The 27,886-nt window shown below is 49.4% G+C and overlaps 1 protein-coding gene across 6 annotated transcripts in view; it reads right to left on the reverse strand.

Moving 5' to 3' along the window:
• MYH10 (myosin heavy chain 10) overlaps positions 1-21,419 on the reverse strand; it is a 119,649-nt gene extending 98,230 nt beyond the window's left edge. For 2 of the 6 annotated variants that reach the window (XM_044249071.1, XM_044249066.1), the window contains exons 1-3: positions 21,093-21,207; positions 14,066-14,441; positions 427-583 (exon numbers count right to left, since the gene is read on the reverse strand). In XM_044249071.1, the coding sequence (XP_044105006.1) occupies positions 427-583; positions 14,066-14,410 (502 nt within the window). In that variant the 5' untranslated portion in view covers positions 14,411-14,441; positions 21,093-21,207. Of the gene's footprint in view, positions 1-426; positions 584-14,065; positions 14,442-20,864; positions 20,975-21,092; positions 21,208-21,359 lie in introns of those variants that run through there. The other 4 variants (XM_044249067.1, XM_044249068.1, XM_044249069.1 and 1 more) reach the window with 4 other exon arrangements.
• Positions 21,420-27,886: the final 6,467 nt, after the last annotated feature.

The raw sequence follows: 27,886 nt of genomic DNA on the forward strand, positions 1-27,886 counted from the left end.
TTCTAACTTTCGCTGTTTTAAGACAGAAATACTTTATAACCTTCCTTTCCCCAACGCGGCCTCTACCTTTTCTGTTATTCCTCCCGTGGCTCTTCCTGTGGGTTCTAATTCCTAGTGCAAGAGAGCTCTAATCACACTGGCTTGCGCTGGTTGGAGAGCAAATATACACAAAAACTAGATGCTTTTTCATGAAAAGACGAACATGGCGTAGTTATGATGGCAATCCTAACTTCCTCCAAAAAATGACCACGCTGCCCGTTCCAATCTTAAGAATTCAAAATTTTTCTACAATAAACATCTGTTACACTTTTATTTATTTATTTATTTTAAGCTGAAAGCCCTTTGGAGAACAGATTGACACACACACACGGAAAACCGACCTGTCCTTCGAAACTGTTTATCTGGGCCCCGGACGCTCCCACTTACCCTGCAGCATGCACCTGTAAGCAGATTCCGAGATTGCATAGATGTGTGGCGGCATCTCGTGGCGTTTCTTCCCTCGGTACATCTCAATAATGTTCTCAGAGTAGATCGGAAGATTCTTGTAAGGATTTATGACTACGCAAAAGAGTCCAGAGTAAGTCTGGAAGAAAAACAAAATAGTGTTAAAAAAAGAAAACCCAAAACCCCTGAACACATCAGACAGCCAGAAACCACACAGCACCTGGAGCAGGGGCCTTTGATGATCTGAAAAGGTAGTTAGTAGAGAGATTTGCAAAAATGTTAAAACTTCTCTAAATTTTTTGCTTCGGAAAATATAGGTTTTTTTTCATGAAAGATAAATTACTTATGTTACCTTTGTCATACGTTTGTTTGAAACGCATTTATTTAAAGAAAGCAATGGTTTACTTTTTTTAAGTGAATTTGTAAATATGTTTTAACTTGACTATCATTTCGAATACAGTGAGTACTGATGAACATAACCCACACGGAAGCTCTTTGGGGAGAGCCTCAATTGTTATTTTTTTTTAAGGTTTTGCTTTTAAGTCCTCCCCACAGCCAGCGTGGGGCTCGAACTCACAACCCTGCGATCAAGAGTCATGTGCTCCACCCACTGAGTCAGCTGGGAACTCATGGGTCCTCAGTTTTTCCGAGCACACAAACCTTTCCTGATCAGCACGATAACCACTTTTCAGGATGGACACTGAGTGCACTTTTGATTTGGGGGTTTAAGTTCCTTAAGAACGACTTCTGAAAAGAGTGCGCAAAACTGTCAGCCCCACACCAGGGTGGTGGCAGGAGGGCCCGAGGCATCTGGGTAAGGGCAGCCCGTGGCCCCATGATGAAGGCCTTCTATTCAAGGGGAGCTGGGGGACCACATCTCCAGAAACTGGGGACTGATGGTGTCCAGCGCCAGGGCCCGCTTCCGCAGGGACAACAGCTGTGCTCACACAGGCAGGAACCCTGGGCAGCTGCCACCAGAAGGCTCTCGAGGGACCACCGGACTCTGAACATTCGAACAGGGGAATGCAGGCCAGCCCAAAGAAGGTAAGTGGTCAGAACCACATCCAAGCTGCTCCCCCGCAGCCTCCCTAGAGTCACAGTCATGGATCACGCCTCCCACTGGGGGGAGGGGCAGAGAGAGGACAAAAGGCAAAAGGCTCTGGCCCCCATTCACCGGAAGCGGGGCACCTGCCTCACTTCTGAGCTGACGCTGAGCCTGAGACCCTCATGGGTGAGGGATGTCTGTCCATCCCTCACTGACCTTCGGGGCTTCAGACCCCGGCTCTGTCTCGTCCGGGCAGCTCAGGTCCCCCGAGAACCCTGGCCAGCTCCAGGCCTCCCCACCGTGGCACATGCCCCCGGCCAGCCTCCCTGTGCTGCTGTAGGCAGAAAGGCAATGGGAGGCAAGAAACACAGGGGTCTCAGTAAGGGTGAGGAAACTAAGGCCAGGCAATCTTGATTTCATATTTTATCGAGTTTAACTTGTATGCAGACAAGTAGACAAGCCACAACGATCTACCTCAAAGAATTTTTCTATGTACCTCACCGCTGTTCCATTCAGAATGAGATCACAGGCTGTCACAAAGCTACACTTTCACTTTTTTAAGATTTTATTTATTTATTTACTTGACATTTCACTTTTTTTTTTTTAAAAGATTTTATTTATTTATTTGACAGAGAGAAATCACAAGTAGACAGAGAGGCAGGCAGAGAGAGAGAGAGAGGGAAGCAGGCTCCCTGCTGAGCAGAGAGCCCAATGCGGGACTCGATCTCAGGACCCTGAGACCATGACCCGAGCCGAAGGCAGCGGCTTAACCCACTGAGCCACCCAGGCACCCTGACATTTCACTTTTTAAAGATTTTATTTATTTATTTACTTGACAGAGAGAGAGATCACAAGTACGGACGGGGAGAGGCAGGCAGAGAAGGGGGCGGGGAAGCAGGCTCCCTGCTGAGCAGAGAGCCCGATGTGGGGCTTGATCCCAGGACCCTGAGATTATGACCTGAGTCAAAGGCAGAGGCTTAACCACTGAGCCACCCAGGCGCCCTACATTTCACTTTTATAAGAGGTAAATTACAGGGACGCCTGGGTGGCTTGGTCAGTTAAGCGTCTGCCTTTGGCTCAGGTCAGGATCCCAGGGTCCCAGGACTGAGTCTCACATCGGGCTCCCTGCTTCTCCTTCTCCCTGTGCCTCTCCCCCTGCTTGTGCGTGCATGCTCTCTCTCTCTCTCTGTCAAATAAATAAATCAATCTTAAGAAAAAATCTTAAGAAGATCTTAATCAATCTTAAGAAAAAAAAAAAAAAAAGAGGTAAATTACAGACTGGCCAAAAAGAAAAAACCACAAACCAAACAAACACACAAACAGTAAACCCCCAAGAAAGTAAAAATGTGGAAGTTCGGTCTAACATCTCACAGCATGGGTGGCGCGGTAGCAGGTCTTAATGACACTTAAATCAGAAATCATTCCAACATATGTGTCTCCCACGTTGGGGGCGCTCTTCTGAGGTCTAGGATTACAAAGATGACTCAGTCTCACAAATATGAGTCCGTCATCTAAAAACAAGATTAAATCACCATCGGTATCCTGTGCCTGCCAAGCAGGGGGAGTAAAAAATGTTTCCAGGCAAAACAATATTCAACCTTACAGCTTCAAGAGCTGCCTTTGAACTATCTGGAAGTTGGCTCCAGTACCGGGTTCCTGTAGAACTGATAGATAATGGGATCGATACGGTGTCCCCCTATCTTCCCCAAGGCACATGGCAGGAGGGCGATATGTTGTTAAAATATGTTTCTGAGACCCTGACGTTCCAATCAGACCTAATTCAGTGCCTGAACACACGCATGAGACATTACGCACCTTCAAGAAATACACACTCTAGGTACAAAGACAGTAAATGTGCACTCAACAAACACAGAAAATAAGGCACAAAAAAGAAAGTGGTACAAAAAGAAAAGGAGAAAGGTGAACAGGATTATAAATAGGACAGAAACTCTGGAACAGAATACACAACCAACCCCAGACCCTGAAAGTCAGGGCCATCTCGTCAGAAACTGTAAAACGAGGTATGAAATTCAGGCATCGATGGTCTCCGAGGTTCTTTCAAAGGCTATTTAAAAGTTAAAAGAAGGGATAAAAAAAATCGTATTAAAACATAAAATTGGGTGGCAGGAGATAGCCAAGGCAGAGCGAGAAGCTCAGCGTCCCTGTAAATAGTTTGTGTCATGGAATGTGCTTGGCGGCAGGAGCTTAGAAAGGCTGACTCAACAACCTAGAGTGTGTCCTGCATAGGGGATCTGCTAGCAGAGGTTCAGGGGAGATGCAGGAAAGAAGCATGTTTGTAAAGTGTAGATCGGGCAACTCCATGGAAAAGATACCAAAGGGCAAGAGATGAGGAGTGGGGAGTGGAGACTACTGCACCAGTCCCAGCACAGTGACCGGGCCCCAGTGAGAGGGAAGCGGGGAGTCCTGAGAACACTGAGGTGGGAGGGAGACTCAAAGGCACGCAGAAGCTCAGAGTATAAAAGCCACGGAAGACACAAGCTAACGACAGCCCCACATTTTCAAGCTTGAGAGGCTGGAAATGTTACTGATGGATGGGAAGAATGATTTGATGCGTGGGTAAGATAGCGAACCCCCTTGGAGCATTCTGAGATGGCGGGATGCTGAAAGGGGATTCACTACAGCAGGCAAGCGCAGGAGAATACCCAGTGAGAGCCGGACGCACTGACTGCCAAAGCCATGAGAACATTCTGAAGAACCACAAAGGCCTGAGGGGTGTGTGCACAGCCTTTAAGACCCCAGCTCCTGTTGTTGCTGAGCTGACCTAAGGGAGACAGAGTAACACATCTGCACAAAAAGCCTGCCATTTTTCAAACACGCTATGCTGCTTTACGCCTCTAGGCTTGTATGTACGCAGATCGCTCTGCCTGGAATGCCCGTTTCCCATCCAGTATCAGGAGGTTCTCCCCACCCTGTGAGTGCCAGGCCTCTGTTTAAGACAGGAATGTGCATACACATTATTTCAAGGTTTGAAGGATGCGGAACCAGGAAACAAGTGAGCATGGAGCGAACATGGGACGGAACTGGGGCTCTTACATATGCCACTCCCCACCCAGAGATCTCAGGGGGACATCAGGCCACCACCCAGAAGGAGAGAGATCACCCACACCGTTTGCAAACACTGTACCCACATAAATTCACATGTGTGTTTAAGGAAAAAAAACGAGCCAAAACCTGATAAAAGAAGGAAAACATCATCAACCAGAGGCTTCAGAGAAAGCATTCACCTACGGAAATCACCAGTAAGATAAGCTAAAAGAATATTTTCAGAAACAGAGTTAGAGCAGGGACTCCATGTACGAAAACAGAAGCACATGCGGGAAAAGCTGTGGGGAGTGATCCGAGATAAAAAACCAAAACTCCACAGCAGGGAAAGTAAGGAGTAGAACGGCATCTGGAAATGCAGCGACAGACCCGGCACGTTTATCCCGGGAGCTCCCTTCGCAGTAAGAAGTAGGATGAAGGTGCATAATACAGAGAAAGGAGGCACGAGGGTAAAACGACAAAAATACTTCAAGGACAGATGAAGACAAAGCAAAGCAGAGGTCACTAAAACAGGAACCACTGTGGCTTTCTTGGGGGAACAAAGGCCAAAATTCTATAAAAAGAGCGATCGTCCCAAGCACATGTGAAACTGCCCCGTGCATGCGTGTGTGCGCCTGTAAGTGTGCAGGGTGGTGTGGACGCACACCCCAACAGAAGCCATGGAGCCATCCAACACGGGGGCGCGGGCTCCGACGAGATGATGCATGTGGACAATGCTCCCCACTGGTGGCCTGACCCCCCGGAGGAACGGCAAGCAAGGACACGGCTACCGCCAGGACAGGGACAACGTTTGGATTACAGGAGACACAACGCCTAATTGCATAAGGTGAGCACGCCCGGACCTGGATGCAAACAGAACAAACCAACCACGCTCCACGTTTACGAGAAGGATGGACCATGTGACAGCGACCGAGTGTTTGATGATCCAGCATCATTCTTCCTGTCTTGTCTTCTGCAGACGGTAGTTACAAACCCCAACGCTGTGGCAGGGAAGCAAGAGGCCGGGCAGAGTGATTAGCAGTGCACAAGGGCCAGGAGGAGGGTGGACACCCCCAGCTTTCCCCCCCAGCCCCACCTGGGCTGCTCACGGCTACACCCCAAGAGTCACGGGCGTCCCAGGAACACCGGGCCTCGCACAGCACAAAACCCAGCGGCGGGGGGGGATGCCAACCCCTGGCGGGCTCCTGGTGCCCATCCCCTTTGCCTGACTGCCTGCCCAGAGCGGACCTCTAGAATGGGCTTTGGGTCACCAAGAGCGGCAAAATCACGGTCCCGGTTGGCAACCGATGGAGGACGCGACACTGATGACTATGACCGCAGGCTACCCCCGCGTTCCCTATGAGTCCGTCTGTGCTGCCCTGTGTTATCATCTCGGATGTGTTCAGGTGAATGAAAAATGGATCGAGAATTCTGCTGGAGAACTGGGAACCATTAAAAGAAAAACCCTAAAGGAGGAGCTATAAAAATAAGTAAGTAAATAAATACATAAATAAAAAGCCTTTAAAAAAAATTATAAAAAGAAAACACCAGATAAAAACTGCAACACAGGGGCGCCTGGGTGGCTCACCGGGTTAAAGCCTCTGCCTTCGGCTCAGGTCAGGATCCCAGGGTCCTGGGATCGAGCCCCACATCAGGCTCTCTGCTCAGCAGGGAGCCTGCTTCCTCCTCTCTCTCTGCCTGCCTCTCTGCCTACTTGTGCTCTCTGTCTCTCAAATAAATAAATAAAAATCTTAAAAAAAAAAAAAAATACCGGTGACTCCATGGGGCACAATGAAAAGGTGACCCGAGAGCATCTGTGTCCGCGGAGGAGAACAGAGGCAGGTGGCAGAAGCCGTCTCCGAAGAGACAATGGCTCTGGATGTTCCAAACCTGACTAAAGGCATCGAGCCACAGGCAACAAGCCCAAGCCCCAAGCCACATCTAGAGAAGAAAACTCGGCCCGAGCACATCGGAGCTGAACCTGCTGGCCCTGCGGCAGGGCACGCAACTCGTGGTCTCAGGGTTGTGGGATCGAGCCCCACTCGGGCTCCGCGCTCAGCAGGGAGTCTGCTGACGATTCTCTCCCCCCAACCCTGCTCCTCCCTCCCTTCTCTCCGAAAATGAGAGAGACGGAAATGTATGTGAAGACACGGAGAGCGGCCGCAGCACACGGGCCAGGGGCTCAGAGCCAACTCACAGCCTCGACAGGGGGCTATGATGTGTCTGGGCAGCGTCGAGGAACAACGAAGAGAAGGACCAAAACACATCCCGGGGGTAAAGGCAAGAAGCTCCAACAGTAACAAGAAAGGTGGCCTCATCAGGACGGGGGGGAGGGCACAGAACTGGCCGGACCAGGAGGAAGCCAGGAGTCAGATGGTCCATCTCAGTCAAACTGTACATGTACATAAGCTGGATATTCTGATTAAAATGCTGATATTGGGGGCCCCTGGGTGGCTCAGTGGGTTAAAGCCTCTGCCTTCAGCTCAGATCATGATCTCAGGGTCTTGGGATCGAGCCCTGCGTTGGGCTCTCTGCTCGGCGGGGAGCCTGCTTCCCTCTCTCTCTCTGCCTGCCTCTCTGCCTACTTGTGATCTCCATCTGTCAAATAAATAAATAAAAATCATTACAAAAAAATTATTTAAAAAATCCTCAACAAAATATTAGCAAGCAGAAGGAATCTAGTAGTATATAAAGAGACTATCTGTTCCTTCTCAGGTCATTTAGATACTCAAAAATATATATAATTCACCACGATAACAAAATAGCCACACACAAAAAAGAAAATCACACTATCATCTCACTGGGTGCTGGAAAAACATTTGATAAATTAACATCAATAAGGATTTTTAAAAAGTTCACCCATTCAGGATAAAAACTAGGCACAGAAGGAAACTTCCCTTAATCTGATCAAGACCAGAAACAAAACAAAATGGAAACAACCATCATTCTTAATGGGGAAATGCTGAAGCTTTCTCTCTGGGATCCGAAAAGACACAAAGATGCCCGTCCGTGATCACCACTTCTCCGAGGGTCCTACACAGCACAATAAAGCAAGGGAAAAAATGTGCCAGAACTGGAAAGGGAAACAGAAAACTGTCATTATCTGCAGACAACGTAAGTGTGTTCTCAGAAAATCCAAAAGAATCTTCAGTTAAACTGTTACAACCGATTAAGAGGTCTTGGTAAGATTTTGTTTGTAAAAAACATGACAACGGGGTACGCCTGGTTGGCTCAGTCGGAGGACCGAGTGACTCCTGATCTCGGGGTTGAGTCTGAGCCCTGTGTCGGGCAGACAGATTACTTAAAAATAACATCTTTAAAAAACAAAACATGACAACAGTATTTCTACATAATGGCACCGATCACGAGACAATGCTGGGCTCCTGGGCGGCTCAGCTGGTAAAGCCTCTGCCTCCGGCTCAGATCATGATCTCAGGGTCCTGGGATGGAGCCCCACATCGGGATCCCTGCTCAGTGAGGAGTCTGCTTCTCCCACTGCCCCTCCCCCGCGCATCTGCGCTCTCTCTCAAATAAATAAAATCTTAAAAAATGAGAAAGAAGAAAAAGAAAACAATGCTGAAACCACCATTTAATAGCATCCAAAAAACCAAATACCCCAAAATAAATCTAACAAAAGATGCACTGGCCTCTACAGAGAAAACCAATCAAACACATTGTGAAAAATTAAGAATGAAGTCAGTGGGTATACGTGAACCAGAATGTCAAATATCTCAGTTCTCTCCCGAAGTGATCTGCAGAATCAACAAAATCCCAAACAGAATCCCAGAAAGGGTGGGAGTGGGCAAGAAACTGACAAGCGGGTTCTAAGATTAATATCCAAACGCAAAGGTTTTGACAAATACAGCGAGACCCTAAAGAATGGCAAAAATAAGCGCAGGCCACGCTGGACAGCAGGACTTACCAGAAAGCTAGCATGACCGAGACAGCGGGATCTCAGCCAGAAGACGGACGCATGGGCCACATACAGAACTGTGGGCTGAGCATGAACTTAGGAGCACATGACATGCCGTGGAGAAAAGGGCTCTACCAGGAAATGGCACTGGGTCACCTGGACAGTCATCTGGGAGAAAGATGAATCTTGTCCCCATCTCTCCCGCTGCAGAGACTTCAAGTCCAACTCCAAGTGGAACCGGGGCTAACCCCAAGAAAGGCAGCATCACTTTCCCCTCTCAGACCAAGAGCGGGAGGAGAGTGAAGTCAGGACCTTTGCCTCCAGCCCGGCCAGGCCCCTCCATCTGGGTGGTCAGGAGGCCCCAGCTCTTAGGCGGAAGACCTCCCTCCTACAGCCCCCCTTCCCCCGCCGAGGCAGCAGCTCGGGCCCATCTTGTCTCTGAAGATGGAGGTTGTAGCACGGGCCAGCCACCACCAGGCAAGGACCCCGCCAGGCCCGGCCCGCACCTGTCTGCTGAACTCTGTCCACGTGTGGGTAAACTGTCCCCTGGTTGAGCTCTCACCACACCCGGTTCGAGGACCTTCTGTCTCCCGCTGGAATTCGACTACATCAGGCTTTACCCAGAAAAGCTGAATGCGTGGGTTAGACAGACGTGTACCTCAGCACGCAGGATTTCCCTTCCTTATCCACAGAAAGGTGTGCCTGTGTGCCCCAGGGACGAGCCCCGGACTGGGAAACACAGATGCCCAAAATGTGCTGAACTCACAAAGTGGGTCAAGAAGCTTGGTACTGTACGCTCTAACAAGGGGAATGAAATAACTCAACCTTTTTAATTTCAGGGCCCTGGGACCCTCTTAGAAATCAAAGACTTGGAAAACTTTTTGCTTTATATAACTATATATGTACTGCCAAGTTTTTGTAATTGTGTATCTCCTCATTTTAGAATAACAATACATGTTAACATAAATAACATTTCTCGTGAAAAATAACCATGTTTTCTGAAACCAGAGTGAGAAGGGTGGTGGTGTTTCATGTTTTTGCTGGTCTTTTTTTATTATGGGGCTTCACAAAAATAGCTCCATTTTCATATGTCTTCACATTCAATCTGTTGTGCTATGTTGTCTTGGTTGAAGCGTCTGAAGAAAATTAGCCTTACAAAGATACTTAGTTGGAAAAGGAAGGTGCAGTTTAACTGCCTTTTCACACGACTGTGGAGCTACGTCCTTGATGCTGCATCAAAACCCCAGAAGTGAGAAATTGGTTCAAGATCTGAGGCAAGGTGGCATCTGAAATCCTAACCATGAACTTGCATGCTGTTGACCTACATCAAAATCCAGTGGCTTACCCTGCCTGTGGAAAGACTCTTTTACCCCTGCATGACTTCATAACAATGTACACATCATTTGGAAAACAGTGGCTCAGGGGCACCTGGGTGGCTCAGTTCTTAAGCATCTTTGCCTCAGGTCATGATTCCAGAGTCCTGGGATCGAGCCCCATGTAGGGCTCCCTGCTCGGTGGGAAGCCTGCTTCTCCCAATCCCCCTGCTTGTGTTCCCTCTCTCGCTGTGTCTCTCTCTGTCAAGTCAATAAACTTTTTAAAAAGATCTAAAAAACAAAACCATTGTCTCAATGACTTATACAAGTCTTCCTTTTTCTTTCTTTCTTTTTTTTTTTTTTGAGATTTCATTTATTTATTTGACAGAGAGAGACACAGGGAGAAAGGGAACACAAGCAGAAGGAGTGGGAGAGGGAGAACCAGGCTTTCTGCCGAGCAAGACGCCCGATGTGGGGTTTAACCCCAGGATACTGGGATCATGACCCAGGCCAAAGACAGATGCTAAACCAACTGAGCCACCCAGGCGTTCCTAGGCAAGTCTTCCAAATGATGACATTTTACTATTTGACATTAAAAAAAAAAAAAAATCAGTCATTAATATCACTATCTATCTCATCAGCAAGGGTTTCAAGTGATGACAAGCTGTCACATTCACAGTGATAAAACAACTTCTCTAAAGCCTAATTTTTTTTAAGATTTTTTTTTTTTTTAATTAGAGAGAGAGAGAGTGCATGGCAGGGAGGGAGGGACAAGCAGACTCCTTGCCAAGCACGGAGTCCAACGTGGGACTCCATCCCAGGACCCTGGAATCATGATGTGAGGGGAAGGCAGATACTTAACCGACTGAGCCACCCAGGCGCCCCTCACACAGTGTATTAAAAAAACGTGTACTCCAGGATTGACATTTAATAAAATCGATCATCTCTCCTGCTTTCTCAAGGTCATTCTCACTTGCAATGATTAAAATGACCATTGGTATAGTCCAGGGTCCCTGCCTCTTTTTGTGGTAAGATAAATGCGGTTTCCCCATCATCACTCTTCTACCATCTTTTGCATCACCAACAGTGGAAAGGGCAAATCATGTCTTCAAATCATCATAAGAACAGTTGTGCCCTCACGGGCCCCCTGGAAGAGTCTTAGGGAAACCTTGAGGGTCCACAGGCCACACCAGGAGAACTTCTGAATTATACCAAAGAAAAGCAATAGACATGAAACTTAAAAATTTAATACTGAGTGAAAAGGAAGACACGAAAGCCAAATACCATGAGACTCATTCCTGTAAAAGTTCATAAACAGGAAAAACTAAACTATATTGGTTAGGGGAGGCATACTTAGTTGAGAAAACACACCAGGGGATTTGAAGACACTTCTCAGTAATTAAGAGACCAAGCAGAGAAAAATTAGCGAGGAAGATCTAAACAGAATTTAAGAGCTTACCCTGATGGCCACAGACGGAATCCCATAACCAACAATAACAGAATTAATGTTCTTTGCAGATACAGCGAACGCTCATCAAATGAGACGACACATTGCATTAAAGCCTCAACAAAAACAAGGAATGCTATTATGTGAACTACATTCTTTGACTGCAATGCAATTCATTTAAAAATCAGGAGCAAGGGGCACCCAGGTGGCTCAGTTGGCTGAGTGCCTGATTCTTGGTTTTGGCTCAGGTCATGATCTCGGAATCCTGGGATCGAGTCCCGTGTGAGGCTCCACACTCGGTGGGGAGTCTGCTTGTCCTTCTGTCTCTCCCTCTGCTCTCTCTCAGAAATAAATAAATAAAATTATTAAAAATAAATAAATAAAAATGAATAAATAAAATAAAATCTTTTAAAAATAAAAAATAAAATAATAAATTGTTATTTACAAATAAATAATAGTAAAATAAAAATCAGTAATAAGATAACTTTAAAAACCCACATTCAGAAATTTTTACAGTATCCTTTTAAAGGGCTCACAGGTTAAAGAAGAAACCCTAACAGAAAACAGAAAATATTTAGGACCCAGTAATAAAAATGCCACACATCCTAATGTGTGATGTGAGCTAAAATCATTATTAGAGGAGACATTTACGCTTTTCATTAGGAAAGAGGATGAAAATTCATGACCTGAGAAGTTGGGAGGCCAGCGAGAATCCATCCAAAGAAAATACAAGGATTTAATGAAAGTACACCTGTTAGCAAAGTAAGCTACATAAGTGAACGCATGGTAGAGCTCATCTCTGGAAAGGGGTCCAAAAGGCCCCCCCAAGTTACTACGGGCTCTACATCACCACACCTCTGCTGTTCCACTTGACCTGACTACGGAGTCCCAATGCCCAGGTCACATCCCTCGCAATCGTGGTTTCCTGCAGCCCCACTTTCTTACCAGGATTCTTTAAAGTCAAGTGCTCGAACGCCAGTCTCGGGTGGGAACCCCTTCTCCCACCCCCACTAACTGTACACACCACTGCTCCAAACTCCAGGCTCTGCTGGGACCTTAATGCTTCCAGAAGAACTCAGGTCGTCCTTCTGTAAAGAGTAAAGGGGGGGGCATGCTTTGAAAAGAAACTCAGACATCATTTGGGGTTCCTGAGTTCAGCTGGAAAAAAAAAAATCAAACTCAATAAAAGACATCTGCAAAGTCTTCGAATCATCTGGAGGAATGGCCACAGTGAACAGAAGTATCTTTTTGTCGATTCCTTCTCTTTGGCCCACAGCCGCCTTCCCTTTTGTATTTTCCTTCTCTCTCCGCCTTGCAGGAAGCCACAAGGTCCAAAGTGGGGAGTCAACGGGGAAGGGGCTGGCAGAAAGAGCCTGGGCTCCCTTCCACACTGCGGATCCCCCCAACCCCGGTGCAGTCTCATTTCCAGCCCCAGGCAGCACCCAAAACTCATCCTCCCACCAAATCTGAGCCATGAGCTCCTGATCGGAAGCGTCGCACTCCCTCACTCCACAGGCGGGGCCGGGAGCAGTGCCGCACACACCTTGGGGCGTGGTCTCGGCCGGTCCCAAAGCGGCTCCCCTGTGCTGTCCTTACCAGCGGCTTCTCCTCCCCAGACCTCTTCCTTTCTCAAGCTGTCTTCCCAACCCTGCTGCCTTACTCCGCTGTGCCTGACCTCACGGAGGAAAAACAAAAACGAGAGGCCATGAGGCTTGACCGTGCCTACTTTGGCAAAGGTTACGGAAGAACTACTCAGTTCTCAGAGCTTCCCCTGGCTAGCTGCCTCCTAGCAGAAAGATTCCGGCCCTAACACGATCTTCTTGAAGAGCCCTTCGTGGGCCCATTCGTGGGTCATTCCCCTACTTACTCTACCCCACATCCTGGCTTCCCTTCCTTATAGGGTGTATCTAGAAGCAGGGACCTGGCCTGTCCTGTTCTCCACACCCTCCCCAGCACCTAGAACACAGGTACTCAGGAATAGTCTCTAACGATGCTAATTTCCATGGGAAAACTGGCCCAATCTGCAGAAGTTCTGAAGGGCCTCAAGCCCCAGCTGCACACCCTTCATAAAAACCCAACCACTCTTCTCCAAATGCGGACCAGTACAAAGCCACCTCTTCTCTCTGCTTCTTCTCATTCTACGTCTAAGTTCTTGATCGCCTCCTTTAAATTGCTGCACCTGCGTTTAAGAGCCCCTCAAACTCATTTTGTTGTTCTAGAGCTTTCCCGCATCTGGCTGGCATCTTTCCACTCTCCCTCGTCCACCCCAACCCCCAACCCCAGTAAGTTCGATAATTTCTTCCACACGGTCAGTGGCATTGTCCGTGACAACAACGCGTGTGTCAACCACTAACCACAGGACAACCCAGTCTCAATCCCGCTCCGAATGGTTTCCTCTGAAAAACCTCAGCATCCCTGTTCCCCACTTCCCCACGCCGGGGAACCCCATACTCGCGCTCCTGGATGAACCCCCGGCGCTGGCTTCACGCCACATTCCTGGACACACGCGTGCCACCTGCATCCTGTTTGTGCAACTCTCACCCCAGCCCCTGATCTTTCCGCCACACGCTGTCCCGGTCCTATCACGTCCCTGCAAACCCTTCCAACAGAAGTCTCCAACTACCACATGCATACGCTCAACTGAAGATCAGATCATGCATAGTTACGTGTGACAATGTAAGGCGGGGCAAGACTCAGGTAAGCACGGGACAATCGGTCTCTAACGCACATGGCAACACGGGGCAGAGCACCCAATGGGGTGGGTGCTGCCCGCTTTCGTTGACTCGGCCCGTCTGTGTCAGTTACACGAATTCCATGTCAGTTACACAAATTCCCGAGCGCGACCAGTGGGGCGTACTCACATAGATCAGTCCCGAGTAGTAGCGGTCCTTCAGGTTGTGTAAGACAGAAGCCTCGTTCAAGCACGTCAATTCTGCCATGTCCTCCACCTTGGAAAACTTGGGCGGGTTCATCTTCTGAATATCGTCTTTGTTGACCATCGCCTTTTTCCCGTTCTCGGCCAGTTCCACCATAACCTCATCTCCCCGCTCTTCCTTGATACTTGCTGCCTCAAAACCATGGCGCTCGGATGGAATCCACACGAGCTTTTTAGCCGTCCAGTCGGCCTGGGTGGCAGGGTTGTAGATGACCGCCCTGTCCACAAAGAGATACCTCTCTGGGTCTTCGAGTCCAGCTCTCTGGGCCATTGTAAACAGGAGGAGTCAACTACAATTGTCTCTAGGAGAAGAGGAGGAGGAGGACAAGGTTAGAGGTTCAAAAACATACCATGATGCGCAGATTTTCACTCTTGGCAGGGTTTTAAGAGAGAACCTTTCCGTCGAGGAGCAGGGGTGATGGGCTCCACCGCCGCACTAACCGAGTGTCCCGGGGGCATTTCGGGGCTGACCACAAATCGTGCCCATGGTCAGCTAGAGACCACGCGAGATGCGCCCTCAGTTACCAAGGGCTGAAAAACAAGCTGGGGGAAGGCAGAGCTCCAGGGGTACTTTCATCCTGTCTTGCACCCTAACCAAAATTAACCAGGGTGTTAAGAAGGCAAAGGGGATTGAGGACAAAGAAAACAAAGGTGCGAAGTAAAGATCCAGGCATGGCCACGAGGACGGAGCTAGGAAATGCACGGCCAGGGAAGGAGAGAGAAGCCTCAGGTCTATGCTGGCCCCCCTTCTGCCTTCATTCAGGAGACTCAGAGCTCCTCGATACAAACACCCCCAACTCCATCCCCCGGGGGGCTTCTCTGGCGGTGCGAGTGGTCTCGATGCCATCAGATGATGCCACGGTGTGACCTGGCTTCCTGGGACAGCGATGCAAGCACATTATGGGAGCTCTCCAGGCCTCACCCCTACCCTGCAGCTGCTCCCCTTCCCCAGTTCCCCTGCAGCGAGCCATCATTCATCAAGACTCCCTCCACCGCCCTGCTTTCTTGCCGCGTAACAGACTCCAGTGTGCCCACGCGTGCCCCTGCAGGCCGTGGGGCTTAGAAGCAAACACTGAGTGTTCCCGATAACGATCTGACCCAGGCAGAAGAAAGAAAACAACTAACCTCAGCCCCATTGAGAAACGCAGTTTCTGGGGTGTTCACAATGAATGCACCTCAAGACCTAACTGGTTTACTGAGCACTCGTTTGCCATCCGCCTGCTCGTCTGTGGCCCCAGACACGCTAGTCTCAGCTACCTCTGGTCCTGACCTTCTGGATCAAATGACGGCATTTTACAGCCATCACTCACCTTTCCGAGGTGACTCAGGACTCCTGCCTCACAATGTCTTTTTGGAATCTGATCCCATCATTAAACACTTTTGTGATCACCCCAAATTCCAGGGTAGTACAAATCTCAGAAGCATGGTCTCCAGGACCTCATGCAAGGCCAGGCAAGAAGCCAACTGAGTAACTAGTTTTGTTCTGTTCACATCTTCCCGGTTTTGCCGCCAGCCCCCCCACCCAATGGATGAGGATTCTTACTAGGCAAAAGACAGAAGGCTGCAAGGCTAATCATGGACTAGCCCAGGGGCGCCTGGCTGGCTCAGTCGGAAGGGCACGGACTCTTGATCTCGGGGTTGTGAGTTTGAGCCCCACGTGGGGTACTTAAAAATAAAATTTTAGGGGCGCCTGGGTGGCTCAGTGGGTTAAAGCCTCTGCCTTCGGCTCAGGTCATGGTCCCAGGGTCCTGGGATCGAGCAAGCCCTGCATCGGGCTCTCTGCTCATCGGGGAGCCTGCTTCCCCCCTTTCTCTCTCTGTCTGCCTCTCTGCCTACTTGTGATCTCTGTCTGTCAGATAAATAAATAAAATCTTAAAAAATAATAAAATTTTATTTTATAAAATAAAACATACTTTATAAATAAAATATATTTTTTATTTATTTGACAGACAGAGACACAGCGAGAGAGGGAACACAAGCATGGGGAGTGGGAGAGGAAGAAGCAGGCTCCCCATTGAGCAGGGAGCCCAATGCGGGGCCTGATCCCAGGATCCTGAGATCATGATCTGAGCTGAAGGTGGACACTTAATGACTGAGCCCCCAAGGTATCCCCTAAAAATAAAATCTTAAAGAAAAATAAAGTAGTCCCAAAGTTATTATGAAGCTCTCAGCCCACAAACTTCAAGCTCCATAAAGTCCCTGAAATGGTATAAAAATGGACACTTTAGAAAGGATTTGCTATAATATAATGTGTTATAAACATGCATGGTTTTGGTTCTCAGACACTGGTGTGGGCATGGGCGTCATGTAGGAGGCTTACAGAAGCACGGACTGGAGCCCCTTCCCCAGAGTTTCCAATTCAGCAGGGTCTGAGGCAAAGCCTAGTAATTTGCATTCCTAACAAGTTCCCAGATGCAGCAGAGGAAGCTGGTCCTGGGACCACACTTTGAGAACCATCATTCCATGGTTTCCGGTTGCCATGGTGAGCCAATGTCATTAACAGGTATGCTGGGATAGGAAAAAAAGGGTTGAAAACCAATGTTCTAGACTAATTCCTAACCTGATTTAAGGGCTATATGCTCAGGTTTTTTAAATGATGGACTTGAACAAAACCAACAACAACAAAAAAATGAAACCCCCCAAAAATCACAAAAAGAGGTAACAATAAGACTTCTACAAATAAAAAGGCTAACACATTTTCTAACTCAACTTTTATTTGCCTTTTTAGGCATTCGCTTGGGGAGACGGAACTGGGAATTCAGAAAATATTCCCAGGGCACATGTACATTCTGGAAAATGGTTTCCAAAGCCCATCATTACCTCTAGGGACTGGCTTTCATAAGACTATTAACACACTTTCTGTCTTTCCAAACTTATACTTTGCAAAACTGCTCAGGAGAAGGGAGACATGACTCTAAGGTGGGAATTGTCCTAGATAAATCTGGACACAGACAACAGGACACGCATTCCGCCTTTAAGATGGATGGCCTTCTAGAAGAGAAAATTTCCCGTGATCACAAAATACGGTAACAAGTTACTCTTGTCATTAACAGGTAGGAACTGTTTATCTCACACGACACCTCAGAAGAGGTCTTGTTGCCAGCAGGCGTGTGCACACACATTTCTTTAATTTTACATTGGGAATATAATTATATGCTTAAATTTCGTGGATGGCTATAAATTAGAGCAGCTCAACAGGTCATTTCTGCGGCAGGCTTAAAAAAAAAAAAAAGTAAATGATACATTTAAAAATTAGTTCACCAAATTGGTACATTTAAAATTTATCGGTATTTTTTTCTAGGTGAGGAAATTCTTGTAATTTCAGGGAAAGAAACCAACAGGTCGCAAAAAACGTAACTGCAAAATGCTCCCACCTTTGTTGGGGGGAGGAAGGGAGAATTACACATGCATGTGCTTTTTTTTTTTTTCTTAAAGGAATAGATAAATAAATAAATAAAATTAAATAATATTTTTTAAAAGGAACAGATAGTCATTGGGTCTCCACTGGGTGGTGAGATTACAAATTACTTTTACTTTTGCTTTTCCAGAGCTTTCTATGACTGATCAGACACTGAGACGACAGCTTCCTGTTCCTGGCTACCTGGTGAGCATCTAGATGGCTCCTGGGTCCTCTTGGGATTGGGGGGACCTCCACCTCCTGACCAAACCTCACATGCATGGTCCCCACCCCCACAGTAAGCCTCAACTTCTCCACAACCAAACACCTACCCCCTCCTCCCATCCTGCCCCAAATGCCACCCTGAGAAGTTCTTTTCAGGTCTGGTTTGACAGAGTTCGGGATGCCTGTGAAGAGGTTTCCTTCACTTTAACTCTTCACCTGTGATCGCCTGATATGCAGTATTTTTTCCATGCCATTGTACATGCGGTACCTGAGCTTGATAATGCCAGTGTTTAACAGTGAGCCATGCCCAAATGCCTCGCTTTACAACATGGTGGGGGGGGGATACCACGATTTTAAAAATAGCAAATAGTGTTCTGTACCATTAATTATGGGCAGGCACTATTCTAAGCAGTTTACCTTTACTCAGTCCTCCCAAAAGCCCTGTGAGGCACGTACTATTAATATCTCTATTCTACAGATGAGGAACCCAAGGCAGAGAGAAAGCCGGTAGCCAGCCCAAGGTCATGGAGCTCACCAGCAGCAGAGCTGGGCTAACCCCACAGTTCCCGCAGGAATGCAGCCTACAGCAATGGTAGGTGAGGCCGGGAGCGGATTTTGCAGGGCGTAGAGTGCTCCCCGATGCCTTTCCACTAAATAAAAATCCTATCAATTACGGTTCCAAGAATGGAGGCTTAGCATTGAACACACCAGCACCATCTGGCAAGGGTTTTACATTTAATAGAAAAAACACCTCTATATTGGAAGAAAGGGAGTAAGAAGCAAGGTCTTTGCTGCAGACAGAAAGATAACCTGAAGGTTTTTGGTTTCATCTGAAACGAGCCTCTGATTATAGCTAAGTCATTCACGTGTCAGGAAGGAGCCCCCTACAGAGCCAGAGCCCATCCCCTTCATTGGTTTTGGACACACCCTGGGGCTCTGTTCCCCACCCCACCCCCATAGCCAATTTTTTTTTACTTCCAGTGAAAATGCCACCAGGGAAACTTCTCTGCTGCCTCCCAGCATCTACTATGGGTACAGAGAGGGGCAAACAACCCACTTTTGAGAATATCTTGTGTATAACTAGCCAAATAAAAATGATGGATCAATTACCCGCGACAGCACCGCCCTCTATAACAGAGCAAGTACACCGGAATTGTCCCACTGGGTTTACCACCACCACTGCAGCCACTCAAGAGGACAGGGACCTGCAAACCTATTCATCTACCCAAATTCATCTCAGCCAAAAGAGCATGCACACTCGCACACACACACACACCCCAAACGCTAAAGGGCACCATCTCTCAGGGAACATCTGCAGGATGGGTTAAAATATTTCCAAAATGCGGACGCAAGGCCAAGAATTTCAGTCCCTCCTATAGGATGAGAAAGGACACAACCCTGAAAGGACACAACCCTCTGAAGCACAGGGTCTCCCCCAACCCCCCGCAATGTGCCCTTCAGAATTCCGTTCATCTGCTCTCCCAGTCTGTCTGTCTTCATTGTGATGATTTCCCTAAGGAGCCCAAATAAAAAGCCAGCCTCTGGGGTCACATCCCTTCGCTGTCGAACCTCGGGCTGCATATCGCACAATGACAGCATGTGCCGTCTCCAGATAAGGACAGGCAAGAACCAAATTTAAGATGCACGGAGTCAAGCAATGCATCAAATAAAATGGCCACTTTTCCAGAATCCGAGACATACAGGGCATACTTCAACGTCAAAAGCGCGGGACTACAAGAATACTCGGTCGGGGCAGACCGAGAAAGGAAATAAAACAATAAACAGATGAGAGTTTCCCAGACTGAGAGACTACGGAGAACGATGGAGCCCGACTCAAAGAATCCTCACTTCCAGCGTTTAAAAAACACCAAACAAACAAACAAACAAAAAAAAAAAACCAACCAAACAAACAGAAAAACCCCAAACCCAAAAACCAAAATCTCGGCAAAGCCGAGGTATTACATTTAGTATATTATATTATTCAGCGAAAACAGCAGCCTTTGTTCGGTTGGCAGGCTAGATCTACCCCGCCTGCTCTCCCCTACCCCACCCCACCCCACCCCCTTGCATCCACCGCAGTGGGCTCGCAGGGAGCCGCAGAGGCCCGAAGACACAGATAACGGTCACAGGCGGAGGCCACGCCAGCCCAGCCTCACCCGCGGAGCCGAGACCCGCCGCGTCGCCAGCCTCCGTCCCCAGGCCCCGGCGCCCAGGCCGGCCAGGCTGGGGACCTCCCGGGTCCCTGGGCCGCACCCGCCCACCGCGGGCCCACAAAGCGCCCGCCAACGCCACGACTCCGCCGCTCCCACTTCGCCCCGACCCCATTCCAGTCCCATTTCACGGGATCAGGGTGTGACCCCAGCTGCAGAAAGCTAGCAAGGGAGTCCGCGGCGAGCCGTGCCCGGATCGCTTACACAATAAAGGGATCCCGAGGCGAGGGCTGACCCTCCCCCCCCCCCCGGCCCGGCCGCCCTGCCGCAGCGCGCCCCCGCCACATTTCCCGCCTCGCCCCCCCACCCTGTCCCGGCCTCGCCAGGCGTCCGGCCCCGGTCCCCGGCGGCCCCCTGCCGCCCTCCCGCCCCCCGCTCCTCCGGAGCCAACCTTCCGCGCCGGCCGCGGCACGGACCCTCGCCCGCCGCGCGCTGCCCGGCGGTGCGGAGGAGCCCCTGCCCTCGGGTCCCCCCCACCCCACGGGGCCGGCAGCGCCGTCCTCCTTGCCAGCCCTGAGAACCCCCGACCGCACCCGGACTGCCCGGCCGGCCTAACCCGCCCGAGAACCCACCCAGGGGCCGGCCCTTCCTGTCCGGCGCCCCCCACCCACACCCGGGTTGCGCTTCCCAGCCCGTCGCAGGGCTCCCTCCTCTCCCCGGAGCCCCGAGACCCCCACCAGGGCACTAGGCCTCCCCGTCCCCCGAGCCCCCACGGACCCGACACGCCGAGGACCAGTTCCCTGCATGCCCACCCCCCCAACCCCGATCTCCATCCCTAGCCCCCAGAGGTCGTCCCCCAGCACACCCAGGCCCTGATCCCTGCAGGGGTCTCAAGCTTCAGGACCCCATTCCCCGACCCTCCAGAGCTCTCTCCACCCGCTGGGGTCGCTTACCTACCCCGCTTCCCTCCCCAGGGTCGGTTCCCGCATGAATCTCCCGCCCCGCAGTGCGAGCCCTCCACGCAGAGCCGCCCGGGCGTCCCCGTGCTCACGCTTCTTCGGCTCCGCTCTGCCCGCCAGAGTCCCTCCCTCCTCCGCCCCAGCCCGGGACCCTTCCCTCCCCGGCCGCCGTCCCCCCGCCGGCGGCCGCGGCGCTCTAACCCGGGCAGCCGCACCTCTCACCTTCAGCCGAAGATGGTGGCGCCGGCGCACGTCCCCAGGCGCGACCACAGATCCGGCCCCTCAGTCCCAAACCCACCGCTGCCTCCGCCGGGCTCCTTTAGCACTGCCGCTCCGCGCCGCCCCACCCACTCCCACCCTCATTGGGCCAGCCCCACGCCCGTCACCGCCGCCCCCAGACCCACTGGTCCGTTTGCGCGCCCATCTCCAAGGGAAGACGTTAGCAACCCGAGCGAAGCTACCTTCCCGAGGGCCGCTCCCTCCACCCACCTGGAAGGGCGCTCATTGGCTCCCGCTGCCCGCCCCGGCCGCCGGCGCCCCGACCTCATAGGCCGCCCCGCGCGCCCGTCATGGACTCCGGGAGGTGCGGCCGGGCCGGCGGCGGGCGATTGGCCGGCGCCCGCGGAGATGGACAGCCGAGGCCGGCCGGGCGCCGGCGAGCCGGCGGGGCAGCCGCTGCGGACGCCGCGGGGGCCTCGGCCGTGCGGCCGCTGCGGCAGGTGACCCGCGGCGGGAGCCCCGAGCCGCGCCCGGACGCGCCTGTGCCGGCGTCGGGCCGCCTCGCCGGCCCCTGTCCCCGCCGCCGCCGGCGTGTCCCGCAGCGGCACCGGCTGCCACCGCCGAGTCGCGGGCCCCCGGCGCTGCCTGCAGGGGCGGGGCCGGAGCGCGGTCCAGAGGCCTTACGTCACCCCCGGAGCCGCGGGGGGCGGGGGCCGCGGCTCTGCGGCTCACCTGCAGTGGCGGGGGGGCGGGGGCGGGGCTCTGCCCTTGCGCGCGGGCTTTGCGGGGGCCCGGGCCGAGCTCCCGTAGCGGGGTGACGGTGCCTGGGCCGCGGAGCGCCGGACGCCTTGCTCCGCTGCGGCAGTTTCGGGGTTTGCGAGGGGCGGAGCCTCCCTCCCCAGGCTGCGGGCTGCGGGCTGCGGCGGGATTCCAGACGAGGGGCGAGCGGCCTAGGACAGAAGATGTGGGGGAAAGGACTTCGCTCACCTCATTCATTCGTTCCTTCTTTCATTCATTCGTTCATTCATCACGCGGAGCTCCCTACGCGGGAGGGGCCTGTGAGGAGGTTTTGCCGAGCTGTCCTCACCCCTGGGGCCTATGAGCCCCTCGGAGGCCTTAGAAAACGTTTGAGAACTGGGGGGGCTGGAGGGGGTCTGGAGGGGGGCGGGTCAGGCTCCAAAATAAGGAAACTGGAAAAATAAATTTTAGTATATGTGCTGCCGAAGCGAGCATTGGAAAAATAAATTGAAGTCAATGAATAGTTAATGAAATATCCGCAGAAACGAGTCAGCTGCAACAGGGCTCTTATATAATGACATATACATATAATAAAGTGTAAGTCACGAGATCAAAATGAATTATAAAACCTGCACATCATCAAAAACGTCTTCAAAAATTTTTACAGCAAAATGCAGTTATTTAATGTGGGAAATGGGTGGATTTTAATGCATGTGATATGATACATGGAGACTTCCAGTCTGGTAAAAAGTGAATAAGGAAAAAAAAAATCAGGAAATGATAAGGAAGGGTTGGTGGAATTCAGAGAAGGCTCCAAGAGGCAGCTGAGTGCAGAGTCCTTCTTGGGGAAGTCGGAGTCAGGTCCTGTGTCTGTGCTTTGTCCTAGTAGAGTGACTCTCGTCCCTCACCCCCACCATCATGCTGTGGGGTAAACTGCCCCTTGTCCAGGCGTCTTGTGACTTGGCCCCATGAATTGGACTGCCCTTAATGCTGTGTGCGTATGGAGTATGAGTGAACTGTACAAAATATCGGAGTGATATTCCTCTTCTGAATCTTTTAGTGTGTTCAAAGAGGACGAAAGACTCCGTCTGTAACCTGTCTCAGCTTGTTGGCCACTGGACATTTCCCCATGCAGTGTTCCAGGCCAAGACCATCCATCCACACACACACAGCCCTGTGAGCCACCAACTCCAGGGGTGCTCACAATTTGAAAACAAATCCTGGATCATCAGAGAGGGCAGGAAACTCACCAGAATTAAACATCACAAAGATGTTAGTCTTAATGAGAAACCAGTCATAAAAAGAATGTCCGTGAATGTATGTCTAGTCCTGGTGACACTCCCAACACTTGGGCCCGATGTTTTTAACAGTCTGGTGGAAATCTCTACCTGGATGAAAGGGAAATTGCAAAGCAGCGAACCTCATATCTCTTTTCTTCCCATTTCCACTTTATCCCGTCACCCAAACTCACCCTCTCCTCAACTTCCCTTTGTCTGTTAATGAAACCAACCTTGAAACCCCTGATTCCTTTGCCTCCAATGGCTCCAGTACCCTGTCCCTCTCTACCCCCATAATCCAGCCAGCCAGGCTCCTCTGTATCTCACCCCACAGACATCTATTCCAGAATGTGCTGCTATTTGGATGAGGAAGACACAGGATTTTTGAACCAGGTAAACCTGGCTTTGAATTCATCTCTGCCATTACTAGATGTTGAAACTTAGACCAGTTCCTTACTGTCATCTTTAAAAAAGGGATAGGGGCGCCTGGGTGGCTCGGTCATTAAGGGTCTGCCCCCCTGCATCTGGTTCCCTGCTCAGCGGGAAGCCTGCTTCTCCCTCTCCTACTCCCCCCTGCTTGTGTTCCCTCTCTCACGGTGTTTCTTTCTGTCAAATAAATAAATTCTTTAACAAAAATAAAAATAAGTAAAAAAGGGGATAGGAATGGAGACTTCAAAGACTCATTCAAATGGATATTAACAGGATAATGTAGTGAGAGTAGGGGGAAAGGCATCACGAAATGCAATAGGTTGAAACTTGTTTCTTAGTCTACAAGTTCATTTACAAGCGAGAGAGGTCTTTCTCCATAGTAATTTTTCCTGGCAGTCTAGGCTGCTTTGCCCCCAAAAGAGAAAGTTCATAGACCATTGTTTTGCACAGTCTAGGTCATAAGTCCAAACTCTTTCCCTCTGGGTGGTTCCAGCCCGTGAACCTGTTTTGTTCTAAACTGTTTTGTTCCATCTGCACAGGGCTGATATGAAGCGTTTTTTTTTAATTTGAATGGATTCCAAAATTTGTAAATCAAGAACTATCCAACACCATTAGCCGGCAGGGAAACACAAACCAGAATCATAAGGAGATACCACTTCCTACCCACCAGAATGACTAGAATCAAAAAGACAGACAATACCAAATGTTGGTGAGGACAAAGAGACATGGGAATGCTCAGTCGTTTCTGGGGGGAATAGAAAATCGTGCAGGCACTCTGAGAAATCATTTGCCACTTAAAAATAAAAGCTTCTATTTATTTATTTGACAGAGACACAGCGAGAGAGGGTACACAAGCAGGGGGAGTGGGAGAGGAAGAAGCAGGCTTCCCGCTGAGCAGGGAGCCCAGTGCTCTGTGGGGCTCGATTCCAGGACCCTGGGATTATGATCTGAGCAAAAGGTAGATGCTTAATGACTAAACCCACCCAGGCACCCCCACTTGCCACTTTCTTAAAAAGTTAACTATAGGGGCATCTGGGTGGCTCAGTGAGTTAAGTGTCAGACTCTTGATTTGGGCTCACATCTTGATATCCTCGTCATGAGTCCAAGCCCCAAGCTTGACTCTGCCCTGGGCATGGAGCCTACCTAGAAAAATAAAAGGAACACAACCGTGTGCGTGAACCTTGAAAACATTACCCTCAGACACAGAAACCACATTTGTAGGATCCCATTTATATGAAATATCTGAAAAGAACTAAACTTGGGAAATAGCATCACAGTAGTTGCCTGGGGTGAGGGTCAGGGTGGGGAAAGGAGCGACAGCACGGGGATTAGCAGGAAATAGACATGAGGGTTCCTAGTGAGATGATGAAAATGTTCTAAAATTGACTCATCGTGATGGTTGCCCAACTCGGTAAGCTTACTAAAAAAAAAGCCAAACCACTGAATTTTATACTGTGAGTGACATGATTTGCAAAATAAACCTTATTAAAGTGCTTTTTTAAAAAATAGGGGGGAAAAGAGCTATCACATGAAAATCCACATTTCCGGTTTCCCCTGAAAAATCGGAAGATCGGGAAATTCGAGGACAATTGGGTGGTGCCTGAGCTGCCGCTCATTCTTAGACAAAGCACGTGGTCCCAGCGCTCCTCAGCCACCACGAACCCCGTGGTGCTTTACTCAGTGACATTCTTTGCCTGGTCTTTTTAAGTATCGATAGACGTTTTCAGTCCTTGTTATTCCTGTTGAGGAATTTCAGGCCAGATCACTCCAGAGAGATAGAAGAGTGGTATTTTTGAGTTGAAAAGCCGTTTCCCTGGGGGCACTGGCCGGCTGGGTGGGTGGAGCACTCGACTCTTGGTCTCAGGGTCCTGAGTTCGAGCGCACGTTCGGCGTGGAGCCTACCGAAAGGAAAAAGAAAAGAAAAGAAAAAGAAATGTTCCCCTGATGATGGTGAAGAAGTCAGAGGTTTAAATTTGAGTGTCCACAAGAGGTACTGATAGGTGTCCCTTTTCAACATGATTCCTTGGCCGGGAGTATCTTGGGGCACAAACTATTGTAAAGACCACGACACAGTTCTCCTGGGGAATAATGCCAAATGGATCTGAGGGTTCAGTGCTCACCTGTGGACATCTTCAATCAGCACGAGTAAAGGGAAAACCAATGCAGAGACTCCCATGAGCTGAGAAAGAAAAAAACCTTCTAGAATTTTCTTGGGTCTCTTACACTCTGGAATTCTGAGGGGAAAGAAAAAAATCAAACGAGCCTGAAATTTCCTCATGTAAGACTTCTGTCCAATCATGCAGGATAAGGCTAAGTCAGATCTAATGTGATTTAGAAAAATGAAAGCATGAGAGTTCCTGCATCCTAATGTCTTAGGGCAAGTCACATCTGCAGCAAATGCTTTTTTTTTTTTTTTTTTTTGGCAAATGCCTATTGAGTGTCTTTTGTGTCTAGGGATGGTGCCAGGTACCGAGGAAATGACTATGTCAACATAGGCACAGTCCCTACCCCTAAGGAGCATACCGTCTAGCAGGAAATATGAGCAAATAGGCAGATAATTTTAATTACAGATAACTATATAATTATAGAGCAGGGGTTTTTAATCTGGAGTCCATGGAAACCTAAAGAATTTAATTCTATAAAACTTTGAATCATATGCAACGTTTGCTGCATGCTTTTGTCTTTTCTTTTTTTCTGGGAAGAACTACAGATTCTCAGATCTTCGCAGATTCTCAGACAAGCCTCTGGTCCAAAGAGTTTTGTGGGAATGCAACATGGTATGATAAGTACTATACTATGGGAAATACAACAAAATCCAGGGACTCCTAAGAGGGATACTTAACTCAGAATGGTGGCAGGGTGGGAATGGGGAAAGTTCCAGAAAGTCTCCCTAGAGAAATTTTTTCTTTTGTAAATATAATCTGAATATGACATGAGCCAGACAAACAGAGGAGGAAAATTCTTTCAGAGAAAACAGCAGGGGACGACGGTAGAGTTTTAATTTAAAGAGTAACGGAACCCATGACTGGGTCTGTGTTTTGGAAGGATCACTCTGGTTACAGTGTGGAGGGTAGATTGAATCAGGGTACGAGGCCGCTGCGCCAAGGCTGAGAGATGCTGGTGACCTGGTCCCAGCAGGCTAGAAAGATGTGGTGGGTTGTGGGGATTGGTGGTGCCAGGATTAAGGGAGGTATTTTAAATGCCAACCAATGCATGAGTGGATCACAGTGCCTCGTACAATGCTTGATGCATCATAAATGGATTGATTCCCTTACTCTTTCGTGTCCTGAACTAAAAACACTCCCTCACTGAATCCTGCACACACATTTTTATGGAAAGACCTATCTAAAACTCCTTACGCCGTTTTGCCTTTGTCCCTGTACCCTCCACCAAGAACAGTGCTGTCCCATCAAAATGAAGGTGAGCCATCCACATATACCACATACGTCAGCTTAAACTTTCTAGGAGCTGTATTCCAAAACTAATGTGAAATAACTGAAGTTGATTAATTTTTTTAAAGTAGGCTCCATGCCCAACATGGGGCTTGAATTCATGACCCTGAAATCAAGAGTCTCATGCCCTACCGAATGAGCCAGCCAGGCGCCCCTGGAATTAAGTTTAATCGTGTATTAACTCACCATGGAGAGAATATTACATCTCCACATGTAGTCAATTAAAAATCATTACCAGGATGTTATACATTCTTTTCCTTGTGCTGAGAGTTAAAATCCAAGTGTTTTAGACCTACAGCATATTCCCGACCTGCCACACTTTAAATGCTCAAGAGTTGTGGCGTCTGGGTGGCTCAGTAGGTTAAGTGTCCAACTTTGGCTCAGTTCATGATTTTGGCGTCCTGGGATAGGGCCCCACGTGGGGCTCCACGTTCAGCGGCACATCTGCTTGCCCCTCCCACCCCTCCCCCAGCTCATGCTCTCTCTGTCTCTTATTCAAATAAATAAATAAAATCTTAAAAAATAAAATGCTCAAGAGTGACCTGTGGCTAGCAGTAACCATAGAAGACAGAGCACAGTGCTAGATGGTAAACTCCTTACAGACAAGGCAAGTGTGTTCAGCTGGTGTCCCCAGGAACTAGCTCAGGGCTTGATACAGAGTCAATGTCCAGGAACTGCCTGTTGGACAGAAGGATGGTTGCATGTATGGAGGCATGGATGGAAAGATAGATGGATGGATGGATGGATGGATGGATGGATGGAAGGATGGATGGATGGATGGATGAAGGATGGATGGATGGATGGATGGATGGAAGGATGGATGGAAGGATGGATGGATGGATGGATGGAAAGATGGATGGATGGATGGATGGATGGATGGATGGATGGATAGAAAGATGGA

Source organism: Neovison vison, chromosome 5 (assembly GCF_020171115.1).
Source record: "Neovison vison isolate M4711 chromosome 5, ASM_NN_V1, whole genome shotgun sequence".
Classification (NCBI taxonomy): domain Eukaryota; kingdom Metazoa; phylum Chordata; class Mammalia; order Carnivora; family Mustelidae; genus Neogale; species Neogale vison.